Source organism: Camelina sativa, chromosome 8 (assembly GCF_030686135.1).
Source record: "Camelina sativa cultivar CO46 ecotype springtype chromosome 8, ASM3068613v1".
Classification (NCBI taxonomy): Eukaryota; Viridiplantae; Streptophyta; class Magnoliopsida; order Brassicales; family Brassicaceae; genus Camelina; species Camelina sativa.
Genome location: NC_141887.1, coordinates 26,840,392 through 26,862,094, shown reverse-complemented (window position 1 = coordinate 26,862,094; position 21,703 = coordinate 26,840,392). Strand labels below are relative to the sequence as shown.

The 21,703-nt window shown below is 38.1% G+C and overlaps 4 protein-coding genes and 1 pseudogene across 7 annotated transcripts; 2 read left to right on the top strand and 3 right to left on the bottom strand.

Moving 5' to 3' along the window:
* Positions 1 to 304: 304 nt before the first annotated feature.
* Positions 305 to 7,183, bottom strand: LOC104708364 (ribonuclease TUDOR 1). Of its 2 annotated transcripts, XM_010424916.3 has the most exons (17): positions 7,105 to 7,183; positions 5,690 to 5,718; positions 4,727 to 4,885; positions 4,483 to 4,557; positions 4,268 to 4,384; positions 4,054 to 4,161; positions 3,761 to 3,967; positions 3,466 to 3,678; positions 3,272 to 3,379; positions 2,971 to 3,141; positions 2,688 to 2,885; positions 2,250 to 2,600; positions 1,920 to 2,150; positions 1,643 to 1,831; positions 1,273 to 1,551; positions 817 to 1,194; positions 305 to 731 (listed from the first exon to the last, which is right to left on the bottom strand). In XM_010424916.3, the coding sequence occupies exons 3-17, from the start codon at positions 4,877 to 4,879 to the stop codon at positions 543 to 545; spliced, it is 2,967 nt and encodes a 988-aa protein (XP_010423218.2). In that variant the 5' UTR covers positions 4,880 to 4,885; positions 5,690 to 5,718; positions 7,105 to 7,183; the 3' UTR covers positions 305 to 542. The 2 variants fall into 2 exon arrangements, with proteins under 2 accessions (XP_010423218.2, XP_010423217.2); XM_010424915.3 differs by lacking the exons at positions 5,690 to 5,718; positions 7,105 to 7,183 and adding an exon at positions 5,230 to 5,644.
* LOC104708365 (uncharacterized) lies at positions 6,898 to 10,369 on the bottom strand. 2 transcript variants are annotated; one of them, XM_087462674.1, is made up of 12 exons: positions 10,033 to 10,369; positions 9,824 to 9,929; positions 9,249 to 9,473; positions 9,081 to 9,163; positions 8,877 to 8,993; positions 8,677 to 8,799; positions 8,417 to 8,571; positions 8,199 to 8,335; positions 7,934 to 8,104; positions 7,640 to 7,864; positions 7,308 to 7,541; positions 6,898 to 7,197 (listed from the first exon to the last, which is right to left on the bottom strand). In XM_087462674.1, the coding sequence occupies exons 1-12, from the start codon at positions 10,107 to 10,109 to the stop codon at positions 7,060 to 7,062; spliced, it is 1,791 nt and encodes a 596-aa protein (XP_087318800.1). In that variant the 5' UTR covers positions 10,110 to 10,369; the 3' UTR covers positions 6,898 to 7,059. The 2 variants fall into 2 exon arrangements, with proteins under 2 accessions (XP_087318800.1, XP_087318799.1); XM_087462673.1 differs by lacking the exons at positions 9,081 to 9,163; positions 9,249 to 9,473; positions 9,824 to 9,929; positions 10,033 to 10,369 and having other exon boundaries at positions 8,893 to 8,973.
* A 1,815-nt stretch (positions 10,370 to 12,184) lies between these two features.
* LOC104708359 (inositol polyphosphate multikinase alpha) lies at positions 12,185 to 13,174 on the top strand. The gene has a single exon (XM_010424911.2). It carries the CDS (start codon positions 12,185 to 12,187, stop codon positions 13,043 to 13,045), a length of 861 nt encoding a protein of 286 aa, XP_010423213.1. The 3' UTR covers positions 13,046 to 13,174.
* Positions 13,175 to 13,312: 138 nt separating this feature from the next.
* On the top strand, positions 13,313 to 17,112 carry LOC104708360 (uncharacterized; annotated as a pseudogene). Its single transcript, XR_015564296.1, has 13 exons — positions 13,313 to 13,549; positions 13,827 to 13,937; positions 14,023 to 14,146; positions 14,234 to 14,367; positions 14,449 to 14,584; positions 14,783 to 14,961; positions 15,120 to 15,360; positions 15,446 to 15,544; positions 15,656 to 15,801; positions 15,963 to 16,070; positions 16,184 to 16,272; positions 16,361 to 16,885; positions 16,978 to 17,112. The product of XR_015564296.1 is annotated as an uncharacterized LOC104708360 (transcript).
* Positions 17,087 to 20,941, bottom strand: LOC104708361 (respiratory burst oxidase homolog protein A-like). Its single transcript, XM_087462672.1, has 12 exons — positions 20,302 to 20,941; positions 20,073 to 20,229; positions 19,935 to 19,983; positions 19,734 to 19,847; positions 19,184 to 19,612; positions 18,722 to 19,105; positions 18,547 to 18,642; positions 18,341 to 18,456; positions 18,160 to 18,262; positions 18,008 to 18,081; positions 17,387 to 17,925; positions 17,087 to 17,305 (listed from the first exon to the last, which is right to left on the bottom strand). The coding sequence occupies exons 1-12, from the start codon at positions 20,804 to 20,806 to the stop codon at positions 17,196 to 17,198; spliced, it is 2,676 nt and encodes an 891-aa protein (XP_087318798.1). The 5' UTR covers positions 20,807 to 20,941; the 3' UTR covers positions 17,087 to 17,195.
* Positions 20,942 to 21,703: the final 762 nt, after the last annotated feature.

The window sequence follows — 21,703 nt, the reverse complement described above, 5'->3', positions numbered from 1 at the left end:
GCACACTTTGGCACAAATCAGATAACACGAGCTTCTTCACTTTCCTCAGGCGAACCATTTTAAGTTCATGAAGAAATAACTTGCTCTTAATCCTAGCACAGCTAAACACAATCTTAATCGTAACGTCTAAGTGAAAGAAAACAAATGTTAATTGAAGAGTCTTGTGGACATTATTTTTTAAAATTTTTTGTTCTCTACTTTTTTGAGTTTTTCTAATGCGTGTGACATAAAGACTCGAGGATAGTTGAATAATATGATGCATAAGGAGAAGGAAGGTAAGTTGGACCAGAAAACACACAAAAACTGTAAGCATGGTTCAAACTTCCCCTTATTTCATGTCCTACATGGAAAATTTCTTTAAAGAGTCCATAACAACCAAAATAAGTATAAATTAAAAGAAGAAGAAAAGAAACAAAAAACTAAAACGTTACAAAAAGTTCGACATGGCTTTAAACTCTCTTTAGAGAAACCGACCGAAGCTTCTCTCTCCCTACCTCATGGTCCCTTTGAACCATATCACAACTTATCGGGTTTTTTATAATTTACCGACGACCACCGGCAGGCTTTCTGGCTGGACCAGTGTCCTCATCATCGGATTCAATGTCACCGTACTGCCAGATTCCAATTCTCGACTTGCGAGCTTCCTCTTGGAACTTCTCTAAAGCATCAAGAGCAGCTAGTTTGTCTTTAGGCTCCCATCTCTTACGTTTCTCCATTCTTGCTATTCCTTCCTGTTCATCATCATCATCATTCATTCATCATCATCAATATCAATTCTTGGAAATGTTTTTTAAGACAAGGTGAAAGAAAACCGACCTGAAGCATTGCAGCGTTTACAGAGATCTCATCGTCGACAGCAATGAGAGTGACAGCAAATTCAGTTCCAGTGCCTTGCCCTTTAACTTTGCCTCCAGATGTGTCTCTTTCTTCAATCACCGCTTTAAACTCTTTACCACTACCCAGAGTCACTGTATGCAAATACTCTCCGGCTTCAGGACCAAAATCTTCTTCCAAGCTTGGAACCTTTATGTAGGCAAGTCTGCAGAGCTGAGCAAGCCCTGGTGCCGCTGATACCGAAGCGTCGATTGGTCTGATTGCACTGTATGGGACTGTCTCTTGGTTTCCATAATCAATGTAGAACACTTCGAGCTTCTCATCTGCGGATTGGACCGCTGCTCGGGGTGCATTCACAATCTGAACACAAGTATTGATTTAAATGAATTAGCAAGAAGCTAAGAAAACTCGAGAATAAAGAAAGTGAATAGTAATTACCATTGCACGGTTCCAGGAGTTATCAAGGCTAAACTGTGCAAGGACGATGTCACCTCTCTTAGGATTGAAGGATCCAATAATTGGAGCGTCTTTGATACTCAAGGATGCAAGCTGGTTCTGAATGGAAGCTATTTTCTGATCTCCAGCAGATTGAACATAGAACCGACCACCTCCAAGTACTTCTGTAACCACAACCTTTAGGGTCTCCTTTTGCCTGGTTTCTACTGTATTAGTATTTCCGTTTGAGACTTCTTCTCCTTCAACATAGTTTTCCCAAATCTGAAAAACATCAAAAACGGTTTAGCTGGCTTTGGTCTAAACATTTCGAAAAGGGAGAATGTTTTCTACAATAACATTTATTGCTTGTCACCTTCAGTTTCTGGTTTTTAGCAGATCTCTCTGCCTGTTCAAGAAGATTTGCTTCAACAATCCTGTCTGCACCAAAGCTGGTCTGCATTTTGGCTAAACCAGCTTCAAGCAGAACAGTCGCCACATTTGTCCTTGACTCCCACATGGATCCCAAGAAAGTACCGGTTCTATCCACAGTTTCAACTTCAATCTGTGTGATTAATACAATAGACTATGAAAAAACCATATAGGAGAGAATAGGAGACTGAGATGTAAATTTAGGGGTGCATTTTGTTTACCTCAACATCTCTCTGCATGATCCTACGTCTCATTACAGAGATAGCTTCATCTGAAAAAGGTTCGCCACGGCCAGGACATCTGACTCCAGAGAATGAAAAGGCAATGCTACATGTCAACTTTGGAATAAAAAGCTTAAACCGATGTCCGCTGAGGACATATTCCACGACAGCGGGTATTCTCCTGATTCTTTGGAGGGATGGAAGGAAATCTTTAGCTTTCTTAGCTGCCGCCTGAGACAAATATATGCTTTACCAATTAGATTACTAAAAAAACTACCAAGGAAAATGAGATTAGTTAAGAAATGTGTATAGATATACATATTTACTTACAACAGTGAGGTCTGTGATGTGCATGGCTGGAGACTCTTTTGCAGAATGGATTCCTTTCTTTCCAGACAAAGCACGGGCTTCAGCAGCCAGAAGAGCATCATAATGATTTGATCGCTCTTCAAAATCTCTATGCCTAACCACATTTCCAAAACCACGGGAAAGAACGAGCTCAGCAACATTCACTCCAGCTGGCTGACCGTCAGCAGATGATGCAGCCACTTCATCGGAATCGCCTTTGGCAGCAGATGGAAGGAACACTGAGCCAAAATCCATGAACCTATCAGCAGCTCCAGATGTGGTAGGACCGTCTCCTTGGGTGACTTTCCTTGAGTATTCCATTTGAACAATAACCTGTTGCGGGGAAAGGGAAACCAAATCTTGTTCATATGTGAGCACACAACAAAGGCAATGATTAGTGTACAAGGCTCAACGCAATACCTGTTTGCCAACAAGTCGTTGTCTCAAAAACTCTCTTGCTTCCCGAGCATAAGGAGCTGGTTTCTCTTCTCTACGTGGGTTACCCATTTTTGGAGATCTGATACTCGAAAGACAGACCCGTCTTTCTGCCGCTGGGCTCCCTATTGGAACAGCATCATTGGCAACTATAACACAATCCCCACTCACCACTTCCACTACCTAAAGAGAGATAAAATCAACAAATATTTAATAAGCAGAGTAGAAATACAGTATTCAAAAAAAGAATTTGGCCAGAACATATTACCTTTCCCGTAAAGTTCTGGTCATGAATTGCCTTGGAGTTTGTAGCTGGAGGAACGTAGTTTGCCCACATTTTAACCTTGTCTTTCTTGCATTGAAGTTCTGCAGCTTTTAACTTTCTCTTAGCTTCATCCTCCATCATGTTAGCACTCCATTCAACAAATTTAGCAAGACCCTAAGAAGATATAGTAGCAACCAATGTCACTAACTGACCAACCGAGTTACATTTAGTGTCATTATCAGTGCATTGACTTAATATGCAAGTCATGTTGAAAATCAAATAACTGATTAATTTAAGCACATACATTCTCAACGAGCTCCAAACCCAAGTCTTTAGCTGTTTCACCATCAGAATAATGAACTGAACCAATCAGATTGTTGAATTTGTCAACGCCTTCAAGAACAATGCGAACCTGCAATATCCAGCTCAAATTGCGATCAGTCCAAATGCCAAATACAGATAAACAGGAGAAACGTTTTTGAGAAAAAAAACCCTTACATCTCTACTAAGAACACGGTGCTCGGTAAAGTACTTGGCTTCAGTTGCGAATGGATCAGAGGAAACCTCAAAGGATGATGTTGCAGCAGAGGCAGCAAGTCTCTGAGCTGACGTTAGAGGACCTCGTGACTCAGCAGAAACATCTCCATTTGGCTCATCTGGAACTGTCTCAGTAACACTTCCATTTGCGGTTCGCCTTCCCATCGATGGAGCCTACATTGAAAGAGAAACATCAGTTATAAATTAATATGCCAACCTCGCATGCAGCACGACCAGGGGAAAAAAGTTTAGTTACCTGGACTCCCGCAACAAATACTTGAACAAACTGGAACTCTGGAAGAAGATAAACACGAATAGTACTTCCATCACGGACTTGCTCCACAATACCTTCCATAGGCTTTCCCTTATTCGCAGCTAAAAGACCCATGGCATCAAAGCCAGCAGAATCCCCAATAGCAGAAGGAGGAAGATTTCTGATAGATGCCTCAGCAGCACCAGGAACCTGGAGTCAAGTAACAACCATAATCAAAATCACTTAGATCAGAACAGAATTTGGAGGAAATAAAGCAAAGAAGAGAGAAGACCAACCTTGCTCCAACGACCATATCCTTCCTGCTCAGCCTGCTTCTCGAGCTCTACCAATTCTGTAATGTAAGGACTAACCTTATCCTGATTCTGCTGACCTGGCTGCCTAACCTGTCCATAGTAACAAGAGTTTTTCCCTCATGTAAGAAAAGCTAAGGTATCAACACCACATTTCAAACAGCATCATCATCCCAAGTTAAAATAAAACGGTGATCACCTTTGCCCAACCATTTTTAACAACAAGCTTAGCAAGATTCTCGTTGCCAAGGAAAACAGAGCCAAATTCTCTTCCAGCAATAGCTTCCACTTTGTAATCCACCTTGAAAGCAACCTCCTATTAAATCAACAACATAAACTTCAAATGAGAAGAAATACAGTCAAACACAATACCTACTCTAATAAGAACAAAGTCTAAGAATTTGGAATTTGTACCTTTCCTGTGCAAAGTTTCCTCAAAAATTCCTTGCTTTCCCATGCAAAAGGCTCATCTGTACCTCCCCTGCGAGCCTAAAACACACACAAAATTAAATGTTAATTAGCGGGCAGAAAAAAAAAAAAAACTTTAATATCAAGAAAGTAAAAAGATTTGTCCTTGAGAACAATTTATGATTGGTGGTGACAAAAGCTATTGTGTCAAAACATTTTACACCTGGCACAAGGGTAGTTTTAAACTCACCAACTTAGGTGCAATAAGAGAAGAAAGAGTAATGGTCTTCTCCGGTGGGGGTCCGGGTCTGCTGTGGCTCAAAGCCGTGATCACTAAGCAGTCTCCGGATGTTACAGCCTTCACTCTTCCTTTTAGCCATTGGTTCTCATTCGCCGATGCCATGTTTCACTGGTTCAATTCATTCAAAAACTCAGAACTGTGCATTGGTAAAACTTTGTGATCAAGTTCAAGCCGATCAGATAACCAAAAACCACGAACGAGAAAAGAAAAACAAAAGGTACATGCATCGATTCAATAAAAAAAATAACCAATCTCTCAATAAATCACAAAATACGTACATTCGTATCGATCTGCACTATAAAGCTCGATCGAGTAAAACCAATACCAAAAAAAAAAAAAACTATAACGCTCAAATCAAATCACAATAACGTTAAAATCAGATAGGAATTAATAAAATCAACAAAACAGACAGATCTACAAGAATTGTTTCGAAAAAATCCAACGAACATTACCTTGAATTAAAAAAAAAAAAAAAAAAAAAACACCAAAATGAGAGAGATAGAAGCTAGATCTGGATTAAGAAGAATAGCTCTCTCTCTCTCTCTTTTTGTTTCCCTCTCTGATTCAATCTGTGATTGAACAAAAAAGAGAAGAAAGCTCTCTCTGAGTTTTAGGAGTTACAAAAACGGCGGATCTCGAGATAGAGAGAGAGAGCTCAGGGGATTTGTGCAGAGAGGTGAAACAAGTACTATAAAAAACAGAGGAGGAAGATGATGTAAGTGTTTTGTCTATTTTAACCTCAATGTTTCGAATAAATTACGGGTTTGTGCCATTTTTTCTTTTTTTTTTGGTAGATAGATTTTGTTATTACGGAAAAGAGTTGGTTTTAAGGTCGTACCGATGAAACTGAGAATCATCAACTTGTCTGTTTCAACTTTAGAAGTCACATAAAGCCCTAAAAGCCCTACTTACCAAATTTTGCATTCTTAGTCCTTGTGATTTATTTTCTTTTATAAACTAGGCTTTATATAATTTCCGGTAAAACAAAACATTGTCAGATTCTTCGTTTCAGATTAGACAAAATTGCTTATCGACAAAAACGGAAAAAGTATTTTGGAATTACATACCTATATAAAATAATTGATAAAATATTCATGTTTATCCTATTAGTTGATTTAGAAAGAAAAAAAAAACTCATAGCTAAAGTTATATAAAACGTACGCTCAAAAATGTTTTCAGAAAAAATAACTGATGTAATAGTTAGCTATTTAAGTTATGAATCAGTTTAATTGTGAAAAAGTTTATTATAAGAATTTGAGTCTCTTCGGCCAAGAGTATTTTGTTATGGATTTAATTTTTGTGAACTACTAGTTTATATGCTTTAACAAAAAAAAGAACTACTAGTTTATATGGCTTTCACAAGTTGTGTCTAATTATTTTACTCGTAATTCCGATTTTTTCCATAGATGGATGGGTTTGTCACCAACTGTCAGCTATGGAGGTTATAAAATAGGGGGCAATATTAATTTGTAAGAATGAGGCACTCAATTGCATGTGACCATAATAAATAAAAGCGAATTTGTAATTAATATCTTGTGCAACCTATCTATACCCAAAATAAATATCAAGTGTAGCTTCTCTATAAATAAATATCAAGTCAACTTTTGTGGTTGAAATTAATCTTATCGCAAAGTTGAGATCACAACTTAAAAAAACTGATGAACCAATTAACATGAGTTTAAAGAACGCAAATGTCGTTTAAGTCAAAGGGTGGTACAATATATTAAATTAGATTAGATTCCCCACACCAAGAAAACTCGCCGAACACACAAAATAATTAAAAACGTACCAAATTCTACACCCACGCATTTCCCATTTCCTCTTCTAGTAAAGCAAAAAAAAACTATTCAAACACATACGCATTACACAAAGCGACACGAAAAGATAAACAAACTAAACAACACGTGTTTATTTCCACTTTCAATACCAGTACAAGGCTATTCCAAAAATTCCAATCAACGTCAGTCACGTTCGATGTGGAAACAAAAACCCTCTCACGGGTTAATCATTACACAAAATCCCCAATAAAATAACAGTATGGACGATGGTATACCATTTAAATATACGTCCGGTTATGTCCACCAGACCACCACTACGAACGCATGATCTTCTCAAAACTATTCCAACCAAACATAACATTTGACTTTATAGCTCATAGGGAGTTTCGGACAGAGACAACAAGCTATAACATAACTTCCTCATATCAAAACACACAACATTGATTTGACTATTTCCTAATGTAACAACAACAACTGGAAAAAAAAAAAAGAACTAAGAAATATTCAAATGTGTAATCTCCGGGGAGGGATTAAAGCTCGAGGCGGATTCGGTATTGAGTCATCCGGTCCAAGATCATCGATAGGCGGTCGCTTTCTATGGGCATCAGTTACCGACTGGTACGCCATACCCAATGCCAACGCCTAACACACAACCAAATATATATTGAAGGTTAAATCACAAATTATTCTCTTAAATTTTAATTCATTTGAGCAACGGCATTTAAGATATATAAACGTTAAGATTAACTTACAATGTGGTCACGTTCCGGGGGAGCATAAATTCCAGCATTGATTGTTGTTCTTCTCCGGCAACTCTTGGTTGGTGGATCAGATATGTTCTTGAAACCTGTCGGAATCACTAGAACCGGTAAACCGACAAGGTTTCCCATACAAACTTTCTCCCAATCTGTCACGTTTCCAACAAACGCATCTACCGTAAAGCTCTTCTTGACTTCTTGGATCAACTTCCCACGAGCTCTTTGCGCCTATACGGGTAAACCAGAGAGATAAGTTAAACCGGACATAATCATCACAAAGCTGACCCATAAACCAAAATCATTAAGCCGGAATGGGTAAACAAAACCTGAATGTAATCTACGGCTGTAACTAGACGAGTACGTCGTAACTCGACCGGCCATTGATCTTGAGCTTCATAGAGATCGTCTTGACCACTTCTTTGCCATTCATCAAAATGAGCTAACATGTCTACATCCATTGTGAAATTCAATATCCCTTGAACCGAGTCCACTGTATAGTTTAGTTCAAAAGGAACCATATTGACACCTTTCGACCCAAGCACTTCCACCACCTGAAGAAGTCAAATGTCAAATCAACACAAACCGGGGTCATTATTCTGATTGCAAACTATTTGTTTTACCTTCATGTCAGCATCTTTGGTATATCCAACAGTAAGTTTTGTGATATCAACGGAGAAGGGATCTTCAAACGCGATCTCTCTAGATGAGAGATCGTCCGGATCTCTCCCTTTGATAGCGTCAAGGATCACAGCGCAATCCGCTGCTGTTCTACAGAAAGGTCCCAGCTTATCCTGTAACAATAGGAGTTGGAACTTAAAATGTTACACTTCTGAATTTTTCACTCCGTTTTGAAGCATATTAAGACGGCTGCTATTTTTACCATACCAGGCTCTCAGATATGCTCATCACTCCGGTTCTACCAACACTCCCAAATGTCGGACGCAATGCTGTTACGCCACACCGAGCTGCAGGGTATGTCATTGAGCCTGCTGTCTCTGAGCCTATGGCAAACGGAACCATACCTGAACAAAAGTTTATAATTTTTCAAATATAGCCAAAACAGAAACGTAATCTTGATTCAGTTTTCTAGTAAAACAACTAACCAGCCGATGTGGAAGCAGCAGGTCCAGCTGATGACCCCGTAGAGAATTCCTCGATATTCCACGGGTTCCTAGTCCGTCCCCCGAACCAGATGTCATCATAAGCCAGAGAACCCGTAACCAGCTTTGCTACTAACACTGCACCTGAAGCTTTTAATCTAAACAAACAAAAAAAACCAAGCGCCCGATCGATGTTGTGAAGTTAACGCCAACTGAACACAAAGTAAAATCTATGAACATTGTGAAAATTTTCTTTTCAGTACCTTTTGTAAACCCATGCTTCAATATCAAGAACTTGGTCTTTGAAAGAAGTTGAACCCCATGTTGTTTTGTATCCGGGAACAGCAACTATATCCTTCAAACCATATGGAATCCCGTGAAGAGGTCTTATCACGGTAAAAAAACCACAATCAGAAACTTGAAATACCTATTGGTCACCAATCCATCAATGAGATAATATGACATGAGAGAAAAGATACCGAGATAAGTTCCTTGAGAGAGCAAATCATCAGCTTCTTTGGCTTGTTTGTATGCTAATTCTTCAGTATAAGTAACCACCGCTTCAAGAACATGATTGTACCTTTATTTTTTTCAAGAATACCCATAAACAACATCAGATCAAGCAGATTTCTCTGCAAACACTGAGTGAGAACAGAAGCTACCATACCGTTTTAGTTGCTTGAGATAAATCCGAACAAGTTCCTTGGAAGTAACTTGTCTTGTCTTTATAAGTTCTCCAAGTTCAAGAACCTGCCATAATGCATTCTCAAATCAGATAAATCTACATATATATCCATCGAAATTACAACAACAAAAAAAGGGAGATATAACTTACACTCATGAAGGCGATATCTTCATCATCTCTAGGGAGTTTTACTCCAGACACTGAAGGATATTTGAATCTCTTGCCATGTACTCGTGGAACCTCTCTGTTCCAAGACGGATTAAACACGAGCGGGGACGAATTTTCCAACCCGCCATTCTTAGTAGCGACAAGTTTCCGGTTGGCTTGATAAATAGGAACGTTCATTTCAGTGACCCCCTTTGTAATCTCCTGAATCTATACACACAAACGTGAAACTATCAATTGTGATAACTGTTAAGTAAAAACATATACTTTCTTACTCAAACTATGACTAAAACCAAAATGGCTTATTGATGTTAATCCTCTTCAAGAATACAACCGGAGTCCAAATGAACAAAGCTGAATCAGTTCAAACCAATCAATCAGGCTAAAACCTGGAAATCTGATTCCTTGAAACATAACAGTCTAAACCATGGGAAACTAGCTGCTTAAGATTTAATTACAGAGCTCGCACCAAACAAACAGTTCCAAAATGAGGATCCAGCTTCAGAGCACAAACTATAGTTTTAACAGAACAAAAAAAAAAAAAAAGAAAAAAGACTTACTTTAGTCTCATTGAAGAAACCAGAATCAAATAATTCAAACATGCCCTGAAGACACTTAGCTTCCATAGTCTTATTTGGTAGTTCAGTTTGAGTAATGTTTACTGTCCTGATAATTAACATTATTATAAATCACTATCAGCTCATTAAAAACCCACAAAATTGAATAACAAAAATCAAAATTTTGTTGAATAACATTATTTTGTTATTACCTAGACTGCAAAGTTGTAATCTTACGGCAAGGAAAACTCACTATACGGTCCAAAAGTATCTTAAAATATCTCACCATTACAATAGAAAGGCTCACATGGAAGGATCTGCGTCCGTACAAAAGACCGTTAAACCTAGGATGAGGAGGAGTAGCCCAGCACTGTTATTGCGGCTCCGAGGAGGTGAGCCACGCGTCAGTAAGCAAGGTCGTGCGCTTGGAGAACACGTGGCGATCACTGGTGCTACCATCGTCGCGGCTGGTGATTCGGGGTCGCCAACGGTGGCGCTGACTGTGAAATTGATGCTTTCTGCTCCGGTAAGGAATTCTAATCAAATCTCTGAAATTACAATTAATGATGTTACTTTAGATAGAATCGGTTCAACCGGTTTGGTTATGGGTTTTTGTCCACAATTTTCAACGTGAGGCCGGTTCTTCTCCATGCGTTTACTACTGAATAAAATACGTAAAGGTGAATCAAATAAACGTGTTCGAAGAAGGATGATGAAAAATAATAACATGAGTTAATCTTTAATCATACGCAGAAACGCGTCTAAATTGTCATGTAAAACAAAACTTTTTGTTTCATGTTGTTTTGACAAAATTGTACTTGTATAGCTTGATTGTTTTTCATCGATTTGGTTAAACTATAAAATAAATAAACCATAAATCACCTTTTTTTTTTTTTGAACGAAACCATAAATCACTTAAATGAAATTAATACATTTGTAAATAATAAATATACATAAGATATTGATTAACTCATCATACCTATGCATTTACTAGTGATATCGGTTTGTTGATCGAGATAACAAATCGATTAGTGTAAAAATTGAAAGCTAGTCCTCTGATTACTGATTAGTCCGATTACGATTAAAACTGAGACCAAAGGAAAAATATTTTAAACAATTTAAAAAGATGACACATGTGACATGTCGTAAATAAACTCGAACCGTGTTGTGTTTTCGTCCTCTGAATCTAACATATTAAATAAAATAAACAAAAAAGGGAGAATAAATAATTAGGTAATTAATGTATATAATGTGTCCAGCTAGATTGCTTCGGTGCCTCAAAAGAACGAGAAAAGTAAAAAAAAAAAAAAAAAGGAGCTTTCAATTTGTGAAGCTGAAGAATCGTACACCTTCTTATCGTCGTCGTCTTCTTCTTCTTCTTCCTTCCCCATCGTTTCTAATTCTCCCCTGAAGATATTTGCTTCTACTAACTTTTGTTGGGTAAATCTTTTTACTTCTCATCCTCTATAACCTTATAAAAAGTTTCATCGTTCTTACTGCAAAAATCTAATAGCTTTTTTCGTGTAGCGTTAGATTTAATTGGGGATCATACTTTTTGTGAAGTTCTTTTACCCTTTTCTGCGTATTTTAGCAATAAAGTTCTATGGAAAAAAGCTAACTTTTCGTGATTATTTTTTTCCTATGAAGTTGCTGAATTTGGTAATTTCCCCTGTTCAGTATTGTTTCCCCCTTTTTTTTTATTTTCTTTGATTTGTTTATTTTCTCTTGTTCTTCAAGCGTTGAACCAGACAAGTTTTGATTTTGATTTTTACCTCTATTTTAAAGAATGTGAAGAACCCTAATCTGATTTCTCTGTAGGAAACAGTAATATTCGATCTGGGATTAGTTCATTCAGAATTATAACATTCTTGGAAAAAAAAAACTGTTCTTTGTTTATATGATTTGTATAAATCTGTCTTCTTCTAATCCAGATTGGCACAAACAATAACCATTCTTAGCTCTCTGATTATTGCCAATTTTGTCAAGAATGTGTGTAGATTTGCAGAGATCAGTAGAGCTTTGCTGAGTTTTTTATATAACAGCTTCATTGATGCATGGTAGTTGTTATTCTAGTCATTAGTTTTGGATCACTTTCATAGTTTCAGTAATGTGGCTTGTCTCAGGATCTTCTTGCGTTATTAAGGTTCATAGATTATAATATATTAGGGGGCCATTGTTAGGTTTGGTTATTGCTTGTGACGGGATCATATATTGTCTCATTGAAAAAGAGAATCACAGATCTCTTCAACATCTTCATATTTTTTTGGTTACTCCTCCGGTGCTTCGTGTTCTTTGGTTTTATGAGTGTTTTTTGTTTGTGTATCTAATTCCCAATTCTCAGGTTTCATCATACTCTTAACCAAGATGCAGCTCAAGGTCCCTGAACATCAGGTTGCAGGACACATTGCTAAAGACGGGAAGCCCGGTCCCCTTGTAGATGACAAGGGTCGTTTCTTCAAGCCCCTTCAAGGCGATTCTCGTGGTGAAAACGAGGTTAAGTTCTACGAATCTTTCTCAACAAACACAGAGGTTCCAGATCACATCCGCAGATTTTTCCCTGTGTACCACGGCACTCAAGCAGTTGAAGGTTCTGATGGTGCAGCCATGATTGTTCTTGAAAATCTTCTTGCCGATTACTCAAAACCATCAGTAATGGATGTCAAGATGGGTTCAAGAACATGGTATCCTGATGCATCTGAAGAATACGTTCAAAAATGTTTGAAGAAAGACACTGGTACAACAACTGTATCAGCTGGTTTCAGGATCTCTGGGTTTGAGGTTTATGATCACAAAGAATCTAGTTTCTGGAAGCCTGAGAGGAAGCTTCTTCGTGGGCTCAAAGTCGATGGTGCAAGATTGACTCTGAGGAAGTTTGTATCATCGAACTCGCTTTCTGATATGGGTTCAAAACCTGACTCTGCTTTTGTGTCTAGTGTTTACGGCGGTTCCAATGGGGTGTTAACACAGTTGCTGGAGCTCAAGACCTGGTTTGAGAACCAAACGCTCTACCATTTCAACTCTTGTTCGATACTAATGGTCTATGAGAATGAATCAATCTTGAAGGGAAATGATGATGATGCTCGACCACAAGTGAAGCTAGTGGATTTTGCTCATGTTCTTGATGGTAATGGTGTCATTGACCATAACTTCCTTGGTGGTCTATGTTCTTTCATAAACTTCCTTCGTGATATTCTTCAGAGCCCAGATGAGTCTGCAGAATCTTAGATTTTAAGTTTTTTTTTTTTTTTTGTCATTTTCTTTTCGATTGGCCTGATTCCAGTTTTATGGATATAATTATAAACTCTTCATTTGTGTACTTGGTGGTTATCTAAAGAGCATACATTCGTACTCTTATCTCACGGCTTTTCCAATTCTAGGCATATAAAATTGGTTCCATTTTTTTTACTTTACTTTGATTGTGATTTGTGAAGAATACTTCTATTAAAAACTTGAGAGCCAAAAGAGTAATAAATTCAAACTATTGGTATACGTTTGTAAATAAGGAAGAGTTTGTTTGCAGTGAAATCCCAAATACTACGATAAGTATAGGGACTGAAACGAAATCGTCTTCTATTTTAATTCACTCTTATGCTCTGCTTCTTCTTCTTCCTCTTTTCAAATTCACGTCTCGCGCGCATCGAAGAAGACGATTGACCGAGAATGGTGCTACTATGTTTCGTCTTGGATCTTCGGAATATCTCTCCTTCTCTGATCGGAGATCTAAAGCAGGTCTCTCTCTCTCTCTCTATATCCATTCTCAGTAGAAATTTGTATTCGTAGATCGCTGAATCTATCTGTTGATCGAAGAATCTGATTGTTGCTGGGGATTTCGTCTTTCTGAATCTCGGATTTGATTGTTACTGCGAATTTTCATCTTCCTGAATCTCGAATTTGATTGTTTCTGCGAATAATCTCGTCTTCGTTTCTGAATCTGGAATTTGATTGTTGATGCTCGATTCTGAAGCTTCGGATTTGATTTGATTGTTGTTGCTGCGAAATTGTGTAGTTGTTATTGGAGCTCGGAAATTTACATGCGATTTCGTCTCCGGTAGATTCTCTCACTGATCGGATCGGTTTGTGTTATATCCTGAAAGATCGGATTTCTGGAAACGATCAGGTTATATTCTCCGTCATTGATCGTGTTCCTTCAGCTTCTAGTGGTTGTGTATGGCTTTTCACATATTTTTTTAAGTATCTAGCAGTTGAAATTTGCCTATACACCTACTGGAAACTTCTGCCTTCGAGACTTCCATCACGCTGTTAACAGCTTGCCTTTGGATGCGTTTGTACCTGAGATCGATGGATCAGGAGCCATGTCTTGTGGAGGTCTCTCTTTTCCTCGACTTATCTATCTGGTTCTTGATATTTCCCTGGCTAATTTGATGATTTTTGATTGTACTACATTGTTTACAGATCTTAAGCTATCAAGTGTTCTGTGTGATCGAGCTTTGTACTCATGGGGAGGTAGAGACATTATGAGGAAAGTTATTGTACTGAGTTCTTGCTTCCCTGAAGATATGGATTCTGAAGCGAGAAACACTCTTATGGTCAGTCAAATTAAATGTGTCAAATTCTATATGTGTTAGTGCTTTGTCTTGGTTTCTCACTGCTGGATCTTTTTGCTTCAGGCTGCAGCAGATAAATGTGTGTCGGTTGAATTTCTTTTGTTTGAGAAGCAGTCAAGCTATACTCAGGAAAATATTAATAGATTCCTCAGATGCTTATCGGATCTTGACAATTGTTCATTTCAAACCTGCATCCCTGGTAGGTTCCTTATAACTAGCTGCTTTACCTATTCTTTATCAAACACAGTAACTATATTTCTCGGAGTTTGATGACTGGTTCTGTAAATAAGATATCTAGGCTACTTTAATCATTTGAATCTATTATCTGTAAAGAGTTTGAATCTAGTACGAAGTAACACAAGAATAGTTCTGAAACTGATCCGTTGTATGCATTCAGATGGAAAAACACTTCATGGCCTTGAAAAGAGATGGCTTCAGGAGCTAAAAGATGACACTGGAGAATCACTGCAGGCCCAGATTATCTTCAAAAGTAACCTTTTTGGTTCGGTGAACACGATCTTCTGCAATCTCACTGCAGCTGCAAATCAGATTGTCGACGGATTTATCCCTTGTCGAGTACTTAGCTATACCCTAAACTTGAATATCTGATCTCTCAATAATCTTACGCTTATCATAATGCCAATGTTGGATAAAGTCATATTGAACGTTTTATAAGTTACTTCAGCTAGTGCTTTTCCACTTCATGTTTTCATCCTCTTTGTTGCTGTTTGCAGACATGCAGGTGTCACGGCATCCCGTTACAAGATTCAGTGGTAAACAAAATAGAGAAGCTGCAATGCTCCATAACCAACCTTGAACTAGGAAAGTTTGATGTGATTGAAAATTCTGTGTAAGTTGGCAACAGAACTGTCCTGTTTTTACCGTCAATCCATAGTCTCCAGAAACTTCATCCAGTTTCTTCCCAAATTGATTTCAATGTCATACGGAGGACTAATCTAACTTCTCTCAGCGATGGTAAGGCTTTTTAGCCATCGACTGCACTCTCTTCCTCTGACTCCAAATTAGAGAGCTTGATTCAAGTATACTAACTTTGACGTAGGCCTACTAATTGGGGCACCTTACATTGTGAGCCCTTCAACCTGTCATGAAACAGAAGATACTTCAGAAGAAATGGATCAACCAGATCTGAACACTCAGAGTAAGCACATTCTTCCCTAAAGAAACCCACATTGCAGTAGGGAGCTCAGGTGTCTCCAGTATAAATAAATACGCAATGCCTCATATTTTTCCTAATCATCTAGAAATACAGTTTTTGAGGGACTATGTGGTGCACTATATTCGATGGACCAAGGCTTGGTTTGTTCTTCAAAATGTAATCTGGACACCATGACAGTCGTGGAATTTCATTGTTATTACATTCTTCAACCGTCAGAAAATGGTCCAATGCTTCTAAAGGTAAAAGTTCATTAATTTTGACCCCTTCATTACTCTTGACCCTCATCCTGGATCTAATCACATTAGCCTTTCTGAATAGCATTGTCCCTGTGATATGATAAATTTGTGTTATGTCTTGAATTTGTGCAGTTTCTTAGTTTAACAGACGAAAGTGTTTGCAGAGATTGGCAGGGTCAGAAGAAGTCCTGCCTATTTCCAGTGCCAGTCAGTTTGCGGAGTCATCTATTCCTAGGCAAATCGAGATCTCTGTCAAAGGCGCTTTGTTAGAGGTCGATTTTATTTCAAGATGTTGATATTGATATCTAGTACTTAGACTTGTATTTTCCCCCAGAAAAGAGTATTTAGACTTGTAACTTGTCTTTTATTTCTGAAATTTAAGCAGATTGAATCAACAGACTACAATCCTTTGACACACAACAGAGGCTTCCACCAAAAACTGAACCTTATTGTGAAGGAAAGTCTTCAATTTGGGTGAGTATTCTCCTCCTATCTTCTCTACTTCATTAGCACCCCTGCAAATCTGTTACAGATCTCTAACTTGTTTTCCTATTTCTAAAATTTCATTACATTCGAACATAAAAGACGCAACAAATGAAGTGAGCCCAGTACTTTCAGATTCCGTAATTCCAACGGAACAGACATTTCCACACATAGTCAGTCCAGAAACTCTTCAGGAAGTTCATATGATTGATGAAGAAGAACAAGCAACAGCTTCCATTACTAAAGAATGGGAACAGCTAGTAGTCACTGAGGAGGTTTTCATGAAGTCCTGTTCTCCGGTTATAACTACAAACAAACGAAAGATAGACCGCCAAGTTCTGTCTCCTTTACAGAGTAACAACAAACAGGCTGATATGAAAACATCAATGATTTTAGAAAGACTTGAAGCTCCGAGGAAGATGAGAGTAAAAGTTGGGTCGCCAAGTGTAGTCATACAGAGTCCCATCTCACCAGATGTCTGTGTCTTGTCTCAGAAGAAGCCTCTGATTCCTTTTCAGACAAATCAGGTTTCATCAAGCCAGCTCATGAAACCTAACTTTCAGAGACTGAAACAAAAAAGCAAAAGTGAGCAGTAGCTCTCAGGGTAAGATTCTGTTCTTTCTCCGCCTTTCTTTTCGATGATAGTGAGAAAGTTAATAGGAAGTGTAAGAGATTTTTGTGTTTGAGCTGAAACAGCGTATAGGAAAGGATCTCGAGGAGAGACTTGAAGTTTGGAAGAAAGGTAATGTCCTGTAGTTTGCGTAGTAATAGACAAACATGATCTGGTGTTTGTTGTTTAGTTTCCTTTCTTTCTTTTTTTTTGTACAACCAACAAAAACTATATATCAAATCTCATTATATATGTACAATTTCAACTAAAGCATTTATATAGATATCTTCCAAACGTGATTTTCTTAGAAATTCTCTTTATGGAAAATGAACTTGGTGGAGGTCTTATGAGAGAAATCCAGTGACAAGTGTCGTAGCTCTTTCACTAATCCAGCTGCTCCACAATAAAACACTCCTGCCAATTATACCAAACATTCACATTATTATTTGCACGTGCATCAAAATGTGAGTAGTTTTTTACTAACAAGAAACTCACCGACTCTAGTCTTGGGATGCTTCACAGCGATCCTTTTGAAAACGCTTCTCCAGTTTGGCCTAGCGAAATGGGACATGACATGTGTTCCTGACACAACGTCTACTCCATTCTTAGCATGGTTCAGCGACTGAAGCATCGTAATCAGTGCGGACCTGGCGTCTCCTTCCTCGTAGACGCTGGTGCAGTAATTATGCAGTTCAATAACGTTGTTCCGGTCTGTTTCGGCCACTTCGTCCATCACGTTCTTGAACCAGTCAAAAGATCCTTGCTCTCTTGTGACCCAGTAGAAGTAAGCTCTCTTGGTTCTGAACGCCTCACTTTTTCTTGCTGGGGAAAGAGGAGGAGAGACCATGTTGTGGATCGGTGACTGTCTTCGGTTACTACCTTCTCCATTGCCTTTTAAATTATTGATTATGTCCTTGACGATGCTAATCATCGGTGTTGCTCCGATTCCTAGACCCACTAGTAGAACAACTTCAAACTTCTTGTAGTCTTGGGCTGGTGCTCCATATGGACCGTCGATTAGGATTCTTGGATAGCTAAGGGATCACGTTTCAAAGACAATTTTGACAATGTTATAGACTGCTTCAATGATTCTAGAAAATAACTGATGATACTTACTTAGATGTGTTATCCCGGTGCCTAGGGGAGGCTATGTTCAATCTGTTTTCACCCAGAAGGTGTGGCTTACACAGCTGAGGTTCAGATAAATACGAAGAAAATTACATACTTGGACACAAATAATCTCTTGTGTTCATGTATAGGGGAAATACCTCAGAGAATAATGATCTTAACTGCCGAGTCCAGTCTCCTAGAACTCTAATGTGGACACTGAGGTAGTCATCTCCCGGGGCAGAGGTAATTGAGAATGGATGCCTGTTCATATGTAGACCAATATGTTCAGTCTAATTTCCATATAATTGTCTTAGATAATATGAGAGCTTTCCTTATTACCATTCTAATGTAGAAACTGCAGAGCAGTTGAGATACATATATTGTCCACTCTTGTATCTGAAGTTGTTTGGCCTGGACAAGTGAAGCGACAAAACATTCCCTGGTAACACAGACACCTGTTGAAGATGTAAGGTAATGATAGAGATGGATATACAAAGTCTTTCTTTTCTTGAATATTTCACTATAGAATTGTTTATAGATTTTACCTTTAGTACTGAAACAGCCTCGACGCTTGACCTGAATGCACGAATCAGCCTTTCAAACAAGTAAAGAACCACAGGTACCATCAAATACATCCATGTCTATTAAATCACATGAAAACCAAAATCAGAGTCCGTATACATTGCATCTGTTACAACTTTGTATTGATGAGTTACTAACCGTTTTCTTGTACCATGGCTTGATGAGGTAGAGATAGTATCCATGAACTACAAGAAGTGAGTAGACAATAACAAACAAGTGGTGAGAGTACCAGAAGGCGTTGAAGCCTGTTATTTTCTTCAGTGGTCCAGGAAGCTTGAGCTTATCACGTCTGAACCATGTTGTAGCCAATGTGAAGGCTATGGTCATTAGTATAACCATTGCAATCCCTGTAACTCCTTCTACCGATTGCACAAAGTCCATATATCTCTTTGTCTGTGGCCCAAAATACTGCTCCATTGGCTTATACTTGTCTTCATCTGCAGCTATCAGCCTTGGGAAATCACAGGCTAAGTGAGATGTAGCATGGATTCCAACTCCAACTGAAATTCCTATTGCTATGACCTGTGTAAGATTCATCATAAGCATTCCTATCTGAAACCTCTTTCTTAATTTATACTCTCCAGCAAGCTAAAACATTACCTTGTGAAAATTGAGGCTGTCATCGAAAGGAACAATAACACCTAACTTGGTTTTTGTCCGGAGCCAAGTGATGGTGTTCCTACAAACTGGTAACAAAATCATAGCCATGTTTAGTTTAAGCGTCTCTGCAGCTCCTTTAGCTATACAGACACACACTCCCATAACTTGGTAAGCATCTGATCTTTTTCGATACTGCATGAACTTCCAGGTGAACAGCCCGGCCATAGCACCTAACCATAAAGCGATCACCCACACTCTCTTCCAATTATCAAACACAAAATACTTCATCCATCTGTAAAAACGCACCCCGAGATTCCTACTCTGCTGAGCCTTGAGATTATGACTTAGCAACTTGCTCAGCTTCTTACTCTCCCCATCTCTCACATCCTCGATGGGGGCTTGCAATAGAAGTATCTCGAGATTCTCTATCTGTTTGGCATATTGTAGCAAGTGCCTCCAAACACATCAAAAAACACTCACAAACCAAACCTTTTCTAACTAACAAAAGTATCAATGAAAAAACAAACCTCATTCAAATAACTTCACATACCATGATGTACCCATAATGAAAGGGATCTAGTTCTTCCATAATTAAAGCAGCGTATTCGTCAGCTTGTTTCCGAATATTATCCAGCTCGTTTGCAGAAGCACTTAAGGCTATAATCTGTACAAGAAGATATAATCGCCTAATGAAGATCACAAACTGATTCAAGATTTCTAATACTAATCACTAAAAAATTTAAGATTCTACCTCTCTAACTTCGGCTTCATTCAACCGTCCATCTGAATCCTTATCGACCCTGAAGTCCACACCAAACTCCAATATGAAACTGGAAGTTCACATGGATACATAAAGAAAACGAAACAAATGGTTTCAAGAAAACATTACATGGCAAAGAAAGTTCGAAGCCTCGAATCAAAATCTTGATCAGTGATCTGCTTCCAGAACTCTTTAAGCTCATCCATGTTTATTGAATCTCCAATTACGTTTTCCCTCCTCGCTAAAGCATCAAACAATGCCAACGCAAACTCGGTCGACTTCATCCCTACAGCAGCAAAATTTATGTAAAAATCAAAACAGAGAAATACTAAAAACTCTGCTTCTCTGCTATACTAACCTATACATTCACCGAATTTGGAACGGTGTAATAAACCGTTACTAGTCTTTGTAATCTCATTGAACTGTTTCTCAACTTCAAACCAACCAGTGACGCCATCAGTCTTGGTGATGAATTTGAGACCTTTGAGTGCTAACTCCGCTCTAGACTTCGAACGGCGTAGCCTAGCCTGCTGCGGCCTCGGTGGTTTTCTAGATGAAACGGAAGAAGCAACTCGTTTAAGCTCGCTAGAAACGGAAGAAGCTATGCGTTTCAACACCGAGTTACTCCTCGATGAACGACCTGGTCTAAGAAGCGATTGATCCGATCCAGCGCCTCTATGGTCCGGTGACTTTAAACCGTAAACGGAGACGGAGTCGTCGTGGATATCAAGCGTGATCTCCACGTAAGGTTGATCTTCCTCGTAATAGCTCTTCGTCTTCTCCGACGACTGTCCTCCGTACGGCGTCTCTGTGCCGTTTGGATAGTAGTAATGTCTCGTGTTTTCGAAGTCTAACGTTTGCATTTTTTCACTTCGATTCCTCAAATCTTTTCTTCAGAATGTGTCTGTGCATCTGAAGATGAACCGAGCAACTAAGAAAGAAGAATTATCAAAAATGTTGAAATAAAACAGAGAGACGAACTTCTAAATAAAATGATTAAAATAAAATAATTACCACCGGAATACCAAAAGCATACACTAACCAAACACTATGGGATTAAATTAATGTTTTAAGACAGTGTTTAAACAATTGAAAATATATTATCCCAGCCAATGAAATGTTTTGCATCTTTACTAATAAAGAAAATTTCAAAGTAGCATGAAAGGAGACTTTTAATTTGTTTAATGTTCTTCTTTTGTTTTGGGGTTGGTTTAGAAAATTTCTTCAGAGTTGTTGTTGTTATTAGTACTTTGTTTCTTCATGGTCAAATCTCCCGCGCATTACTATGCCACGTCCAATATTTAGACTTTTTAAGTTTTGGTCAGGTTATTCCAATTTTTTTTTATAAGCTTTATCGTCATATTAATATGCTCACGTTACATCTAATCAATCATCAAAATCTATATGATAAACATAACATTTTTTTTTATTCACCTACCACTTGTTGCAAATATGGTATTGAATAGTTTTTTTTTTTTTTGCTAGATTATTGATTTTGACTTTTTTTTTTAATGAAGATGTTACTAAGAAAATTATCTTGTAATTACATTTCTTAAAAATAATTGGTATTCAGTTTTGACTTGAAAATTTATATAAAATAATAATAATTTGACTTTGAAATAAAAAAAGATTTACAATAGTTTAACCATATATTTTGAAGGTAAATGTAAAAGAATTTAATTAACAGCTGTGTTCAAGCGGGAAAGTTATACTATCCAGGCGAAGGATAATTTTATCCTGTTGTCCAAACAGAGAGCGAG

Excerpts from the sequence above, each read along its gene's own strand:
- LOC104708365 (XM_087462674.1), bottom strand. The coding sequence starts at position 10,109 with ATGGTGAGATATTTTAAGATACTTTTGGACCGTATAGTGAGTTTTCCT. Across the intron at positions 9,930-10,032 it reads ATTACAACTTTGCAGTCTAG|GACAGTAAACATTACTCAAA; the intron begins GTAATAACAAAA and ends GTTAATTATCAG. Across the intron at positions 8,800-8,876 it reads CTCGGTATCTTTTCTCTCAT|ACCTCTTCACGGGATTCCAT; the intron begins GTCATATTATCT and ends TACCGTGATAAG.
- LOC104708361 (XM_087462672.1), bottom strand. The coding sequence starts at position 20,806 with ATGCAAACGTTAGACTTCGAAAACACGAGACATTACTACTATCCAAAC. Across the intron at positions 20,230-20,301 it reads CAAATTCGGTGAATGTATAG|GGATGAAGTCGACCGAGTTT; the intron begins GTTAGTATAGCA and ends TTGCTGCTGTAG. Across the intron at positions 19,106-19,183 it reads ACAGCCTCAATTTTCACAAG|GTCATAGCAATAGGAATTTC; the intron begins GTAATGTTTTAG and ends AATCTTACACAG.
- LOC104708359 (XM_010424911.2), top strand. The coding sequence starts at position 12,185 with ATGCAGCTCAAGGTCCCTGAACATCAGGTTGCAGGACACATTGCTAAA.
- LOC104708364 (XM_010424916.3), bottom strand. The coding sequence starts at position 4,879 with ATGGCATCGGCGAATGAGAACCAATGGCTAAAAGGAAGAGTGAAGGCT. Across the intron at positions 4,558-4,726 it reads CTCTTATTGCACCTAAGTTG|GCTCGCAGGGGAGGTACAGA; the intron begins GTGAGTTTAAAA and ends TGTGTGTTTTAG. Across the intron at positions 3,679-3,760 it reads TATTTGTTGCGGGAGTCCAG|GCTCCATCGATGGGAAGGCG; the intron begins GTAACTAAACTT and ends CTTTCAATGTAG.